Genomic DNA, 16,816 nt, shown 5'->3' with positions numbered 1-16,816 from the left:
TTTTTATTGAGTTCACTGATATTTGATTTATGGGAGCATTTTTTCTCGTAAGTATTATCCCAATCAACCTTCTTCCTTGGTTTCAACTTTCAACCCTCAGCAATAGGGCAACTTTTCGACTGCCAAATTTATATAGATATTAGAAATATCCGCTAAGAAAGGATTTTTGAAAATTCAACCCCTAAGGGGGTAAAATAGGGGGGTTGAAAGTCATATTTGTGCACAATAAGAAAAGTCACATTAGCATCTCAGAATCACACTACAAGCTCTTCACGTCGATACACCCTCCAATATGTCAAAGCTTCCCACAATTTCCCAACACTCTCAACATACAAGAATCCTACATATACCTACCTACTCTGTGACCGGGTAAAGACCGCATCGCTTTGTGAACGCGCAAGAAAAACGACTAAACGATTCCTCCGATGAGATTTCCCCTCTAGAGCGTATTTTCCTCTCGTCTGTGAAGTGTGTCAAGAGGGCCGAGTGGGTCTAATGGGCGGGACGTGCCGCCGTTCTGTCCGTCTTATCGTCCTGCCCTACACAGTGGTCGAGAATGGCATCTTGGCGCGTTCCCTGCGGTTAATAACACCATGATGTGTGAAAACCTTCTTGCAGTTTTCTCTCTGGATAGGATTCCTGATTACTGGGGGTCATGTATTTCCTATTACTTATTCATAACTCGGTGATGCTTGTAACTTCGTCCGCGTGAGTTTCTATTCTTAAAATTCCCGTGGGAACTCTTTGATTTTCCTGAATAAAAAGTTAGCTAGCTTAACTCCATCCCCGGGATGCAAGCTGTCTCTGTACCAAATTTGGTCAAAATCGGTTAAACGGATCAGCCGAAAGCTAGCAGACAGATAGACACACTTCGTATTTATAATATTAGTATTGATGTGATGAGTTTTACTTAAATTTTTACGTACTTCGGTTTTTCGGTAACTTTAGTTTTTAAACGACGACTTCCGCATTACTGGACGTTGTCTAGTAATTGTATCTTCCGACCACGAATTGTGTGCTTTCCGACCACTCTGTTTAATTTGGCCGAATTAGGTTAATGACTCGCCGAGGAAATACGGCGACGTAGACTAATTCATCTAAGTACGGCTATCAGGCATCAGCGGCCGAAATAGTTTGCCTAATTTTGTAAAATCTACTAAATTATTACAGTAGATAAGAATTGAATGTAGGTATTTTGAACTACTTTTTGAACGTAGGAGCACCACCATACACGATCTCCTCCGCCTTCCTTATCCACCCACTTCCCACCACCTTAAAGTTGACATTACAGAGGGCTGCGACAGAACGAGATGCAATCGGGGTGGGGACGCCCCGCATTGTCTCTGTCGTTGAGACCGACAAAACGTCATATAGGTATGAGTGACAGAGACAACGCTCTACAAAGCCGAAATGTCATTCTAAAGCTCGAGGTACATTACTTTCTGTCGCGTACTGTATTTCTATTGCTGCTATAACAACTAATAACATACAAATACTTAACAACAAACAAAATAAAGTATTTCAAAATGGCCACGGTGAACAAAAATTGTCATTTCTTGTAGGATGGAATGGATCAGGGAAGGAACCCTTCATGTGCGAGTCCGATTCGCACTTAACCAATGTTTACGTAATATTATGTACAGACCTATAAAGTAACAGCTTTGTTGCGGATTTTTATTGTATATAGGCCATCGATATAAATGCCAAGATATGCTCAAGCGAACAAAATTTTTCACGGTGTTGGAACCAAATAAATCAGCGCCACCTCTAAATACTAATGAACGACCCGTTTGAAATTCAGACGTCACTGAGGTTGCATTGGTGCTAAAGCACCACTGAATCGGTGCCATTTTATTTGTTCAATAGCCCTGTCCATACGAAGTAATATATAAGTCAATGATAGTAGGTACCTATTATAGGTACTTAAGTAAAGTAAACACCATCGTAGATAAATAAATCGGTTTCTTACGTGGTTGTATAAATAGTAGTGATAAATGATTTCATGTTTTTACAATTTTCACAACTATTGTAAAGAGTAACTTCCCAGTATGATCAAATAATAATAAATTCTACTGTTTATGTATGTATCATTGTAACTCGTACTATATTACATAGATTATTGATATACATTCCAATTTATGTACATTTACCTACTCGTTTACATGATACACGTTTATCACTGGAATTTTTTAATTTCGGTCAAGATATTTTGTTCATAGCAGTGTTTTAAATCATATCCAATCTAATAATATTTTAAATGCTCCACGGACTCTCTTGCCAAGGAGCTCCGGTAGGCTGTTTAGGCATGACTCTCTTAACGATACAATTAAAAGAGCTTTTGCCACCATAAATATTCCTGCGCTCATTGAGCCGGCAGGGATTAGTCGGGATGATGGCAAGAGACCTGATGGATTGACGCTGGTTCCCTGGGAACGGGGACGGGGCGCTAATGTGGGACGCAACTTGCGTTGACACATTGGCCCGTGTCATACAGGAAGACAGCATCAAGCCGGGAGCCGCAGCAGAAACAGCTGAAAACGGCAAGCGGCGCAAGTATGCCTCTCTTATAGAGAGTTACCATTTTTGTGCCGTTTGGCCGTGGAGGACCCTTGGGGCCATGGACGTCTTAGTGCTAAAATTTTTTTACGAGACAATTTCACCGCGATTATAGCCCTCAACTGGTGACCGAAGGGCTGGCTCATTTTTGCGCAGCGAATCAGCCTGGCTGTCCAGCGCCCGGAAATGCAGCAGATTCTTGGCACCATTCCACGCGGTCATGATTTCATATGTAATTAGATAAGGATAGCTTTAAGTTTTCTTGTATTTAAAAAAAAAAAAAAACCAATAAATTTAAAAAAAAAAAAAAAATTAAATGCGAATGTCCGCCTACCTATCTGTCAGTCCTGTCTGCTAGATTTTTCAAGCCCATCCCCGTTTAGCCGATTTCATTTTGACCGTAGCTGACGTCCCGGGGCAGGACATAGGCTACTTTTGATCCAGGCAATATTCCAAAGAGTTTCTGTTAAACACTATTATAACCTCCATATACTATCTACATTAATATTAACTATGTAGTTAAGCTGCTCCTAGACGTAACAATGTAATACAGACGGTCATGTTGTAGTAAGTACCCTAGTTACCCGCTAAGTGCCCCTAGGTCCATAAATAAGTTATTTCTTGACCCCACTCAATCTTAATGAAAATAGAGTCGCAAGTGCCTCTCTATGTACAATGTATGTACCTACCTACTAACTTATTTGTCCTTGGTATTTATTAATAGCCGTAATAGCACTAGTGGTTCAGACGTCCGCCTTCTATTCGGGAGGGCGGGGATTCGATCCCGACCACGTACCCTACCTCTAAATTTTCCATGATTTATCTCTAAATTTAAATATCGCGATGCTTGAGTGCCATAATAATGTTCTTCATAATGTTCTCAAAGGTGTTTGAAGTCTGCCATCCGCACTTGGAAAGCGTGGTGGACCGTGGACTATTTCCAAACCCTTCCAAAACTGATGTTGATAATGAGCTATTTATTTGCTGGTGTCTTCATTGATACCAACACGTCCCGGGTTCGATTCCCGGTTCTCTATATGGAACACTCACTGTTTTTATTTTGCTTCAACTATGGTTCTATAATTTCCATTATATTGGCAAACCCGGAAAAGCTGCAATAACTGCTATTATAAGTATAACCGAACAAGACAGCCTGATGGTGAGGTTAATTAAATGTATGGTTTTCCCCAGCGCGAATTTCTGGGGAGGATAACTTATTTTTCGAAACAAAATAAGGAATTATGTGATGGACAAAATGGACTCAGCTTTAGTTGCCCACAGGGGTTATTGATTGTTACATAGGACTATACTTTTTATGATGGGTTCCCAAAGAGTCACACCCAATCGTGTACAGTGTGATACGTTGGGAATCCATCAGAAAAAAATCCCATCGAGTCACACCCAAGTTACAGTGTGACTCTTTGGAATAAAAACGTTGCAACTAGGAAGTAACAGTGTGAGTCGATGCGAAAAGATTAGATATCTATAATATAAAAAGAATCACTAAATGTGTTGCTCATCGCAAATCTCGAGAACCGCTGAACCGATTTCACTAAATCTTTTTTTTAATAATATTTCTTGAAGTACGAGGATGACTCTTACGGAGAGAAAAATTTAAAAGATTTGAATCGACTGTTAGGCGGAACGAAGTTCGCCAGGGCAGCTGTTTGAAATGAAAAAAGCAACTGCTAGAGTTTCTTGCCGGTCCTCTCAGCACAATCTTCAGTTTGAACCGGTCGTTGGTAGAGTCACAGACATCAGAGCAGTAAATATTAATTTTTTAACTAGATAATGCCCCGCGACTTTGTCCACGTGGATTTAGGTTTTTAAGATCCTGTGGGGAACTCTTTGATTTTCCGGGATCAAAAGTAGCCTATGTCTTTTTCCCGGGACGCCAGCTACGTCAAAATCAGCTAAACGGATGGGCCGTGAAAAGCTAGCAGCAGACAGACGGAGAGACAACCAAGCAGAGTGCACTTTCGCATATCTAGTTATACGATATTAGTATGAATTTTAATGAGGATTACGAGTCTGAGAGACTGGTGCGATTCTCTTGTACACAATCTCTAAACTAAACTAAAATGTCACGTCTAGTATCTTGCTATCCCTGTCATAATGTTGCTTGGTGAAAAGGATAGCACTAGATTTAGACCTGTTAATTCAGTTTCGTTTTAGAGATTGTGTACAAGAGATTCGGCCCCAATTGTGTATTTTGGAGATATTGTGTAGGTACAATCAAAGTACCACCATTGATTGTATTCGAACTGGTGAGCTCTAAACTAGGCTTCCACTTAACCACGGGGCCACCACGACCCATGAGTCATCTAATGTAGCGTCGTTGGCACATATTATTTGATCGCAACACATTCTTCGAGACAGCGAGATGTGCGCGGTCATTACGAACCCGAGACCCACCCGTGGTATGTAATGTCTAAACGTAAATGACTGCTTCTATACTCTATCTACAGAAAGAAGTTTGGGGCTCTCTCTGTTACGTAATCCACACAACAACGTGATTTATCTGCCGTTTTTATAGATAATGGTACGGAACCTTTCGTGCACGAGTCCGGCTCGCACTTGGGCAGTTTTTTATAATAAGATCTCGGAAGACAAGTTTTTATAAAACGTAAGCTTACTGAAAAATCGTAATAAATACAATGTAAATAACGATTCAAAATATCTAGTATCTTTGTTTATGCATGTGTGTATGTGTGGACTATAAAGTATTCAAACAAACAAACAAACGAACGACCATTAAATCGATATCGTTATTATGTAACTTATTTAACTATTCACAAACTCAAGTCTCATAACTGACAAACTTATGCACACAAATAATAGTAAGTAATGATAATTACCGAGGATATTAAAGCATATTGAATGCAACACGTGCAACGCAATTAGTTTGCCTAAATTACCCGATAAATCTCGCATTAGTAGACAATGAACCAATTATTTACATCAGTTCTACACTATTATCGTTTATCACGTGTAAGTATACGATTTAAGAGTATGTTATAGTAATGCATGCCTGATTTTATGACGTAATATATATGACACACTAGCGGGTTAATTTAACTAAAGTTTTAAATGTTTTTACTACCTATGACCCAGCTGTATTCACAATGTTAACATGATTTAGGTGTAGGCTGCAAACATGATTTTAAATCCTTACTATAATACTATAACTGCGAAACTGTGTCTGTCTGCCTGTCTGCTAGCTTTCACGGCCCATCCGATTTTGATGAAATTTGGTACAGAGATATCTTGCATCCGGGGAAGGACATAAACTACTTTTTTATCCCCGGAAAATCAAAGAGTCCTACGGGATTTTTAAAAACCTAAGTCCACGCGGACGAAGTCGCGGGCTATCTAGTAAATAAATAATAAATCATCTATTGCAAGAACATTGGTACAAAAAATGAAAGTACAAATGAAGTACAATTGGTGCAAATGAAGTTATTAAACATTTGTAAAAAAATGGAATTATTAGCCTTATACAGCTTACATTCGTATGGATATGGCCAAGTAACATACCACAGCGCTTGTCCGGCTGGATCGGAATGCACCCGGGCCGGCCCGCGTCCCGCGCTCTACCAACGATCCCCATCACCATAACCATAACCTAACCATAACCATAACCATGGAATCGCATACCTCCACACGAGCCACCATATCATATCGACTATCCGATTACAATGAGCAGACTATGTTAGACTATACAGGATGCTAGGCAAAAACGGTGACAGGTGATAGAACTATTTAATGATTACTGATATGATATCATTTAATTTATTTCATTTATTATCATGCAATCCAATATTGATTAATTAATTAATTAAACAATTATTTTTATAATTACAATCAGTCAGTCAGCTTTTCCCTTTATATATTTAGTGTTGTCGCACTTGTGCTTGCCGCTTTTTAAAGCGAAGCTACGTGACAACTATCGGAAAAGTTTTATGAACGCCACAGAAGTGACATCTCGGCAAAGGAATGACATTCGAGAGTTCTACACTTCGTTCCCTCCCTGCGAGCTGTCAACTGTCAAGGGACCGTCACAGTTTTGGTTCGTGGGACCTTAACGTGTATTTAAGGTTATATTCAGAATATATTCTCAAATTAGTATTGTAAATGTAAAAGATCGTTCCAGGGTAAGGTGTTGCAATAATGTATATACTTATGTGATTATAATATCCTGGTTTGCTTTTATCAGAAGTGTTCGAACTACGCCTACGAAATGCCACGGGAACGCAAACGAAGATCGAGAAAGTCTCCCACGAGCTCGAGTTCATCGGATTCCAGCTCTAGTAGCAGTGAAAGTGAGCGGAAACGACGCAAAAAACAAGCGAAGGCGTAAAGGATCGCAACCGTGAGTCAGAGTGTTGTGTTGTCATCAGTGATTCCCGAATTTGACCCACTCGTAGATAGTATAGATATGTGGATTAACGTTGTTGAGTCCAACGCCAACTCGTTTGGCTGGTCTGATAATATGATAAAGTATCAGGCCCTCCAGAAATTGCGTAATACCGCCAAAATGTGGCTAGATTCGTTGCAAAAAAATGAAACCAGGTGGACCAAGTGGAAGTGGAGGCAATGGCGTGATACACTGTCTGACACGTTTCAAGTTAGAAGGAATATGTTTAGCTCCCTTAAAGAATTGATAGATACAAAGCCTTCACCAAATCAGTCATTATATGAATTCTATTTTGAACAAAAAGCGAAAATAGATCGGTTACAATTAGGGTTCCATGAGCGTGATATTATTTCAATAATTAATAATAGGATCTATTGGCGATGTAAATATTAGTGTAGCAGCCGAAGCAGGCAATTTCCGATTCTGTGATGACCTAGCATCCTTTTTACACGGCAAAACCCACACTCCTAGTGGAAAAGAAGCCCCTCAAAGGAATTTAGTAACACATAGGCTTCCTTTTCGACTTCTTCAACCAGGGGGCCCGATTAAATCTGAAACTTTTGCAAGTACTAGCAATGCCCTTAATACTCCAAATATGGGTCTAATTTGTTACTGTTGCGGGGTAACTGGGCACAAGAAGATTACCTGCCCAGTTAAGGACAATGCTAGGTGTGTCTTATGTAACAGAATAGGACATTTAGAGGTAGCCTGCAAATCGACACTAAAACGGAAGGCTGAAAAGGACGTTGAGGTGAAAATGATTCTAATATAAAAACAAAAGAAAATTTTTCAAGAAAGTGTTGGTAAATGATGTCGATAGTGAAGCCTTCTTTGATATGGGCAGCGATTGTTCTTTAATTACAACTGCCTTAGCGATTCAACTAAACTTACAACCTTTTCCCTTGAGTAGTCCAATAAATTTGGTAGGGTTTACGAATGATTCATCGGTTCAAGTGACAGAGGCTGTAGCTGCTACACTTCATGTAGATTCCGTAGAGTTAATCATTACACTTTATGTAATTAACGCGCTTTCTGGTTGTGACATTCTAATCGGAAGAAACTTTACTGAAGATAGAAGTTTAATGTATGTGCGTGTGGGAGATACATTAACCTTTCAATCAGTGCAAGCTTTAAACATTTGTAGGGTTAACACCACTAGTAATGTACCCAGTGAACACGAAACGATTTTAAGCAATATTTTATCGAAGTACACCCAATCTTTTTCGGAAGATCTCTCATGCCTGGGTAAAACTTCCTGTGTCGAATTAGAAATACAGTTGACTACGAATAAACCCATTTGTCAACGACCGTATAGAATGTCAGAATCAGAAAGAGCAATTACGCGAGAAATAACTGACGATCTCTTGAAAAACGGAATCATTCGTAACAGTAACTCAGCGTATGCAAGTCCAGGCCTCTTAGTGAACAAAGCGTCTGGAGCTAAAAGGTTATGTGTCGACTATAGACAACTGAATAAAATAACCGTCAAAGAAAAATACCCTATGCCTCGAATAGAAGACCTCATTGACAGACTGCAGGGATGTAAATTTTATACTTCTTTAGACTTGAAAAGTGGGTACCACCAAATTTGTATAAAAGATGAGGATGTGCACAAAACTGCGTTCATTACAAACGATGGGCATTATGAGTATTTGCGAATGCCTTTTGGCTTTTGCAACGGGCCAGCGGTTTTTCAAAGGCTTATGAATACCGTTTTAGGTAACCTACGTTTTGGGAGAGTGATATGCTACATGGATGATTTACTAATCGCCACTAACAGTTTCGAAGAAAATGTAGTTTGTTTAGAAATGGTCCTAAAATTACTCATTAAGAACGGACTGACAATTAATTTAGATAAATGTTCATTTTTCAAAGAGCAAGTGACCTTTTTAGGTTATGATATTTCAGAAAAAGGTATTCGTCCAACTGCTCATAAACTCGATGCTATTGAAAGGTACCCCACTCCAAAGAACATCCATCAACTAAGACAGTTTTTAGGACTGATAAATTATTTTCGAAAATTTATTCGAAACTGTGCGCTTCTCTGCAATCCCTTAACTAATTTGCTAAAGAAAGAGGCTGTCTGGCAATGGGGCCCTTACCAAGATCAGGCTTTAAAAAACATAAAAGACGCATTAATTAATAATGCAGTGTTAAATGTATTCGATCCAAACTTACCCATTACACTGTATACTGATGCTAGTCGTGATGGAATAGGATGTATACTAATGCAGTCTACTGAAAATGGAGAAAAACCAGTGCATTTTTATAGCCGGCAAACTACTAATGACGAAAAGAAATTTCATTCGTTTGAACTAGAGCTTTTAGCTATTGTAGCAGGGTTACAAAAATTTCGCCACTACCTGTTAGGAACTAATTTCAAAATTACCACCGATTGCAACGCTGTGCGCCACGCGTTAAGTAAAAAAGAAATAATACCGCGAATAAGTAGGTGGGTATTGTATACTCAAGAATTTACGTTCGAAATTGTTCATAGAGCCGGGTCGCAAATGCAGCACGTGGACGCGCTAAGCAGAAACCCTGTTAGCGACGTCGATAACGTGTCGGCAGTAGTTGAAAACGTGAACACTATAACCGAAGGTGACTGGTTGTTGTCAGTTCAATTACAGGACCCCAGTATCTGTAGCATTCGTGACATTATATTGTCAGGTGAGGCCGAATCAAATAAACAAATATTTAATCAATATGAAGTATTAGGTAACAAAGTTTATCGTAAAACAGAATTTGGGCGACGTTGGTTAGTACCAAAGTCATGTGTATGGTATGTCATTCGAGCTAATCACGATGATGTGGGACACTTTGCGGTAGACAAAACTGTAGAAAGAATTAAATCAAAATATTGGTTTCCGCGCTTGAAGAAAACTGTTACAAAATATATTAAAAACTGTTTAAACTGCATATATTACAAAAATATTCATGGAAAAAAACCAGGTAAATTATATCCAATTCCGAAACACGCTAGGCCCTTCCACACGCTTCACATTGATCACCTTGGTCCATTTGTCAAAACCACACAGGGTAACTGTTATCTACTGGTACTGGTCGATTCATTCACCAAATTTGTTTTTATCTCCGCCGTCAAAACCACCAAAAGTAAGGCTGTTGTTAATGAGTTAAATAAGATATTTAAAGTATTTGGTAATCCAAAGCGGTTGGTATGTGACGCCGGTACGGCATTCACATCAAGATTATTTAATAAATATTGCAAAGAGCGAAACATTAGGGCTCATATTATCGCTACAGCTGTACCGCGCTCGAATGGTCAGGTAGAACGGTATAATCAGACCATTTTAGAAGCATTACGTAGTATGGGTGCTGATACTGAGAATAATAAATGGGATCAACATATAACTAACATACAGCAAGGCATAAATAGTACAATTAATAAAACCACATCTGCTGTACTGAGTGAAGTATTTTTTGGGTATAGAATTCGGATGAATAATGATATGATCACTGATGATAATAACGTGGAACATTCTGTTGACGTCACTGCTCTGAGAAATACGGTCGATGCTAACATTAGGAGAGAGGCTGAAAAACAAAAAGCTTTTTTTGACGCCAAAAGAAAAGACGCACCTAACTATTCTGTTGGAGATTTGGTGGTGCTGAAAATTCCTAGTCACTCCAGTGACGGTCAAAGCCGCAAACTGCTACCTCTCTATAAAGGCCCATTTCAAGTGGTGAAGGTTCTAGGTAACGACAGATACCAAGTAGCGGATATGAGGGGAGCTGAAAGATCATCAAAGCATTACGATGGTACTGCATGTGTAGAAAATATGAAACCGTGGGTCCACGTGGCTGATTTAAACCCGGATGTTGTCAAGCATAAAAGTCATTTTTAAACAAAATATTTCGGTAACTATAAGAGTATTTACTATTTACATTAAAATAAAGTTTTAATTTGCAAAAGTTTAAAGTTGAATGTCTGAAATGAATGAGTATATCTCTTGTTAGTTCTTTTTTCTTGGTCTAATGTAATCGCTTCAACATGGCAGATAGCATTAGAGGAGTTGGTTACCGATGACCAAATTGCAACAGGTATCCATGCTGTTAGTGAACGCTGTTGTAGTGTTGGGATCGATTCTGCAGACTGCCGCAGGCATTCATTGTGAATGCTGTCGTAGTGTGAGAATTGGTTATGCAAACTGCAACAGGTATCCATGCTGTTAGTGAACGCTGTTTGTAGTGGGTGGTGATACACGGCTAGGATGATCCTGAACATCATCTAGCTCAAACCACAGGTGATACAAGCCAACCCCTCCTTTGCAATCCAATGAAGAAGTAAAACTGTAACAGGCATCCATGCTGTAAGTGAACGCTGTTGTAGTGTTGGGATTGATTCTGCAAACTGCCGCAGGCATTCATTGTGAATGCTGTCGTAGTATGAGAATTGGTTACGCAAACTGCAACAGGTATCCATGCTATGAATTCTGTTGTAGTGAGTGCTGATCCACGGGTAGATGATCCTGTATGAACATCATCTAGAACTCGTGTATCAACGTCATGTTGTGTCACTTGATTCCTTGAATCTGATTCGTGTTAATGTTTTCAGCTCTTCATTAGACCAGTACGCTGTCCGAGGGCGAACGCGTCACCAGGACGGCCGGATGTTGTCGCACTTGTGCTTGCCGCTTTTTTAAAGCGGAAGCTACGTGACAACTATCGGAAAAGTTTTATGAACGCCACAGAAGTGACATCTCGGCAAAGGAATGACATTCGAGAGTTCTACACTTCGTTCCCTCCCTGCGAGCTGTCAACTGTCAAGGGACCGTCACAGTTTGGTTCGTGGGACTTAACGTGTATTTTAAGGTTATATTCAGGATATATTCTCAAATAGTATTGTAAATGTAAAAGATCGTTCCAGGGTAAGGTGTTGCAATAAATGTATATACTTATGTGATTATAATATCCTGGTTTGCTTTTATTAGATTAGTAGGTTTTTTTTTTTAATAGATATAGCGAGCAAACGAGCAGGCGGGTCACCTGATGTTAAGTGATTACCGCCGCCCATGAACATTTGCAGCACCAGAGGAGCCGCCGATGCGTTGCCGGCCTTTTAGGCCCCTTGAATGACCCCATGTTATAATCTAGTGGGAACACCGCCGATGGGAGTTGGTTCCACAGTTTGCACGTGCGTGGAAAGAAGGATCTGGCGCAGCGGACGGTCGAAGTGCACCAGACACCCAGGTGGTGAGGGTGAAATTCCTTACGGTGGCGCGCGGTGCGGTTGTAGAAAAAAGAGCGTGGAATGAGGTCAAAAAGCTCTTCAGAGCACTCCCCATTATACAGGCGATAGAACACGCATAGAGAGCTAACGTCTCTGCGGTGCTCCAGGCTTTCCAACGAGCCGGTTAGTTTGGTATTAAACAATACTTTAATCTGATGAAGGAAAAGATAAAAACCACCTTCTCGAACCTACCATAAAGTTGTGCACAACTCACGCATTCGCGGAAATGATTCCGTGTTCGACACTATTTGTGAAATGTCAAACAAACACGAGACAGAACGTCTCAATGGAACCAGTCGGCCTTGACCCCCGACCCCCCGACAGCGACGGACACGTCCGGTGTGGACTCACCACTAACTAAACCGTCAAATATTTTGTCGAAGAGATAGCCGTGAAATAACCGATGGCCCGAATACGTAATATAAAAATAAATATAAAACAATAAAAAAATATCATTCAATAGTGCTTTGATAGCCTAGTGGTTAGGACGTCCGCCTTCTAATCGGAGGTCGGGGGTTCGATCCCGGGCACACACCTCTAACTTTTCGGAGTTATGTGCGTTTTAAGTAATATTAAATATCACTTGCTTTAACGGTGAAGGTAAACATCGTGAGGAAACCTGCATACCTGAGAGTTCTCCATAATGTTCTCAAAGGCGTGTGAAGTCTACAAGTCCGCACATGGATGGCCAGCGTGGTAGACTATGGCCAAAATCCTTCTCACTCTGAGAAAAGACCTGTGCTCTGTAGAGAGCCGGAATTCTAAAGTAAATTCTATTCTAAATTCTAAGTAAATTCTTTGCTATATTAGATTACTCTAAGATAAGTTTGTTAAAGTGAAGCTTCCTCAGTAGATAGTAAACGATTCCAAGCGAAATCTTCCACCTGTCTCTTCGTCTATTACGTTGTATAATACCACTCCCACACCCAATTCCGCGCAAGTCACGTCGTTAAGATAAAGACGTTATGTGTCACTGTGTCGCGAATTCTTATGCAAAGCGTTCATAAATATGGATCATCACATTATATGCCTATATTACGTGCGAATTCCTCAATCGTCTCACGATAGATACCTATCCGTTTAATCATTCATTTCATTTCAGCATCAAAATTATTTTATTTTAAAACAAAAATCTCTGGTTCATTCTATTTTTTCTCATATCCTATAGATTATGCTGACTCCTCCTTGTCAAAATCGCCAAAGCGTGCGTCGAGTGTGTTTTGGAGGATCTGTGTTCCGTGATAGTGGTGTGTATGTGTAAAGCTTGCTAGGTGGCTGGCTTTTCCTGCATGTTTAGCAGTGGGAGGGCGGGTGGCGCATATAGCATGCTGTTGCAAATGCACCATACAGATTTGTCCTTTTCAGCGGATTATAGCAAATTAAGCTTTTGGTTCTTTGTATGTCATGGATGTCCACAAAATACGCCTATTTCTATACTTTTTAGATCCGTTCGTTGAACCCACCCTTTAGCATTTTTTCTTCCTATCGAGTCACACCCAGAGTAACAGTGTGACACGTTGGGAATTCTGATAGATAAAACGGTGCAACTAGTAAGTGTGACTCGATGGGATAAAAAATTCGATAAAGTCCCAACGAGTCACACTGTAGCACAATTGAGTGTGACTCGTTGGGCACCCACCATTTAAACTTTAATTTTTTTAATTGTTTTTTTTCAAAATACGAATATTAGCTAAATGTTAAATGACTAATATTCTCCTTTCCTCTCCAACTAAGCGTCAAACTTGTGCTAGGAGCAGGTACGACAATAGTGCAACGGGCTTGGTTTGAACCGTCGACTTATCGATTTTCAGTCCACTCCTTTACCCGTTGAGCTATAGAGGCTCAAAATAGTGTCTTGGCCAGTGGGGGAAACAGATATATTTTCTCGTAAGTAAAAGAAGGTATAGGATAGGTTATTAGTCATAAGTCTAACTTGTAATGCGCTTTGGCACTAGCTGTAAGCATATCAAGCATCTATAATAAAAAAAATAATAAAAAATAGGAAACTCACTTGAATTGCAGATGACGATGCTGAAGGTAAGCAGCAGTAAGCTACATGTAGGCGAAGCCATGGCGCCTTTTGACCTGCAAGAGACAAATGATAAACTTATTAAAAATATAACGTTAATATAAAGTTACATACCATACAAATAAAAAATAAATTTAAAAAAAACTACTTCAACAACCACAAACACTAAAATGTAAAAAATAATATAATTTATTACCCAATATATTATGCATACAAGAGTTATTGTAGTTCTATAGTAATATTTTTTGGAGCCGGTGCCAATTAGCCGCACGAACCTTCTGTCTACTCTTCAATTGTTTTGTGACTCCACAAAATATGCGGAGACAATATTTAGCGGAGAAATCGCGTCACAAAATATACAAAAAAACATACAGTCAAATTGAGAACCTCCTCCTTTTTTTGGGTAGTAAAAGTTGGGTAATAAAACTATAGTAAGTAAGCTACAAGTTCATTGGATAGTATCTAATTACTCGATCACATAAGTCAGTTCGCTCGCTTATAGCACTGTGTTATAATAAAATGCGAATTGCGTTTCCAGACGTAATCACAAGATAAACTGGATTAAAAAGGATGCTATGCGAAAAAAAGCAAACGAGATGCGCGGGCGCATCTAGCGACCAGCAAGGGCAGGGTCAGTGACCCCGACGTGGCTAGATCAGGCAATCTTGACGTAATGCGATCCTGCGCCAGCCTGCCAGCACAACCTGGCTATAATACCATAATACTATGTAATAAGTTTTTGCTCGATGCTATAAATGACTGAGTGAAGGCATAAGAGTTTATTTATAAATCCTGTACCTGCCACAGAATATACAGGATGTAACCAAGACGCTTGCAAAAACTTAGCGCTATTGTTATACTACCTAAACACAATCCAATACCAATAATCTCATTTTGTAGTTTTAGTTATTTAGTGTTTTTCAAACCCGTAATGTATAGCGTGCAAAATTCGGGCCAATGCCCCGTCTACGACGTGTCATTGACTCTGCGTGGCCTACTTATGGAATGTCCGTTGACCTCTAGCGTCAGTCAGGTGTTTTATTTGCAATATATCGTAAACTTTTACAAAATTATAGGATTTTTTAATAATTGTTTTCGCGTTTTTTGTGGTAGGTATCATATCAATTATTATCAGTACATTTTCGCCTGTCTTCGTTTTTGCCAGCGTTCTAGTTACACCCTGTATAATACAAGGTATGTACGTACTATGTGCTAACTAGTGTATATTTTGTGGCTAGACGATTATTTTAATTACGCAAGTAAACTTTATGGACGCATTTATTACATAACATTTAGAAAGTTGGGGGGTTGGTGGGAAGCTTCGGCCGTGGCTGGTTACCCCCCTACCGGCAAAGCCGTGCCGCCAAGCGATATAGTGTTCCGGTACGATGTCGTGTAGAAACCAAAGCGATATGGGTTTAACCTCATCTGTCGGTTTAATAAAAACTGCCATACCCCCTTCCAGGTTACCCCATTACCATCTTAGACGCATCGTCACTTACCACCAGGTGAGATTGCAGTCAAGGGCTAACTTTTACCTATCTTAATAAAAAAATAAAATAAAAAAAATCTCACTTACGTACTGGGTATTTTATTTTGTAAAAGCTCATGAAAGTATTTAGATAAGGATAACTCAAAGCAGCGATAACCTAGTGACTTATTTTTTGGGTTCCGTACTTCAAAAGGAAAAAGGAGCTTTGGAAAAAAGGAACTTGGCTGAGTTTGTTGGAGGCTCTTCTCAGACCTGGGTGCGTTTGGGACCCTAGTAGCTTTCGTTTTAAGTTCGCGTAAAAATTATCACCACTATCATTTTACAAATTCAACAACAGACCATCAAAAAATGTAACTTATTACTTACTAGCTCACGCCCGCGACTTCGCCCGCGTGGATTTAGGTTTCTTAAAAATCCCGGGGGAACCCTTTGCTTTTCCGAGATAAAAACTTGTCTATGCCACTTTCCGGGACCTAAGATACCTCTGTACCAAATTTCATACAAATCGGTTAAGCGGATGGGCATTTAAGAATCCCGTGGTAACTCTTTGATTTTCCGGGATAAAATGTAGCCGACCCCAGGATGTAAGCGAATTTCATCAAAATCGGTTTAACTGTTGGGTCGTGAAAAGCTAGCAGACAGACAGGCGGACAGACACACTTTCGCATTTACAATATTAAGTAAGTATGGAAGTATGGATTTGAATAAAACATTTGAATTTTGACTTGTTCCTTTAAGTTCCTTCGATTGGTAATGTTCAAACAAACTACGTTTGTCTGGAGAGCACTACGCATGAACTCCTCTACTGAGATGACATTATGTCTTGTTACTTGTTGATGTTGCAAGATATTATTGAATAACTTTGCTCGCAAAAAATCAAGCCACCTTATATTCCACATCCGGTCACCGCGTTACCCAGAATATGACAAATGTCATACGTTAACACTTTAGAAAGTTCCAATTGGCGGCGAGTGACATCTAAATGACATTTAAACTGACAGCTGTATCCGCCATTGTTTCACTTTCTAACTAGTCCAATGAAGAGTGACACACTTGCCCCCAATCGATTCC

The 16,816-nt window shown here is 39.7% G+C and overlaps 1 protein-coding gene across 1 annotated transcript in view; it reads right to left on the bottom strand.

Moving 5' to 3' along the window:
- The window catches only part of LOC117996172 (uncharacterized), a 63,280-nt gene that overhangs the window by 12,476 nt on the left and 33,988 nt on the right, over positions 1–16,816 (bottom strand). The window contains exon 2 of the mRNA XM_034984183.2: positions 14,236–14,309. Coding sequence (XP_034840074.1) covers positions 14,236–14,309 — 74 coding nt within the window. The remainder of the gene's footprint in view (positions 1–14,235; positions 14,310–16,816) is intronic.

Source organism: Maniola hyperantus, chromosome 3, assembly GCF_902806685.2.
Source record: "Maniola hyperantus chromosome 3, iAphHyp1.2, whole genome shotgun sequence".
In the NCBI taxonomy this organism is placed as follows: domain Eukaryota; kingdom Metazoa; phylum Arthropoda; class Insecta; order Lepidoptera; family Nymphalidae; genus Maniola; species Maniola hyperantus.
Note: the sequence above shows the minus strand (reverse complement) of the source record. Positions and strands in the feature narration are given on the sequence as shown.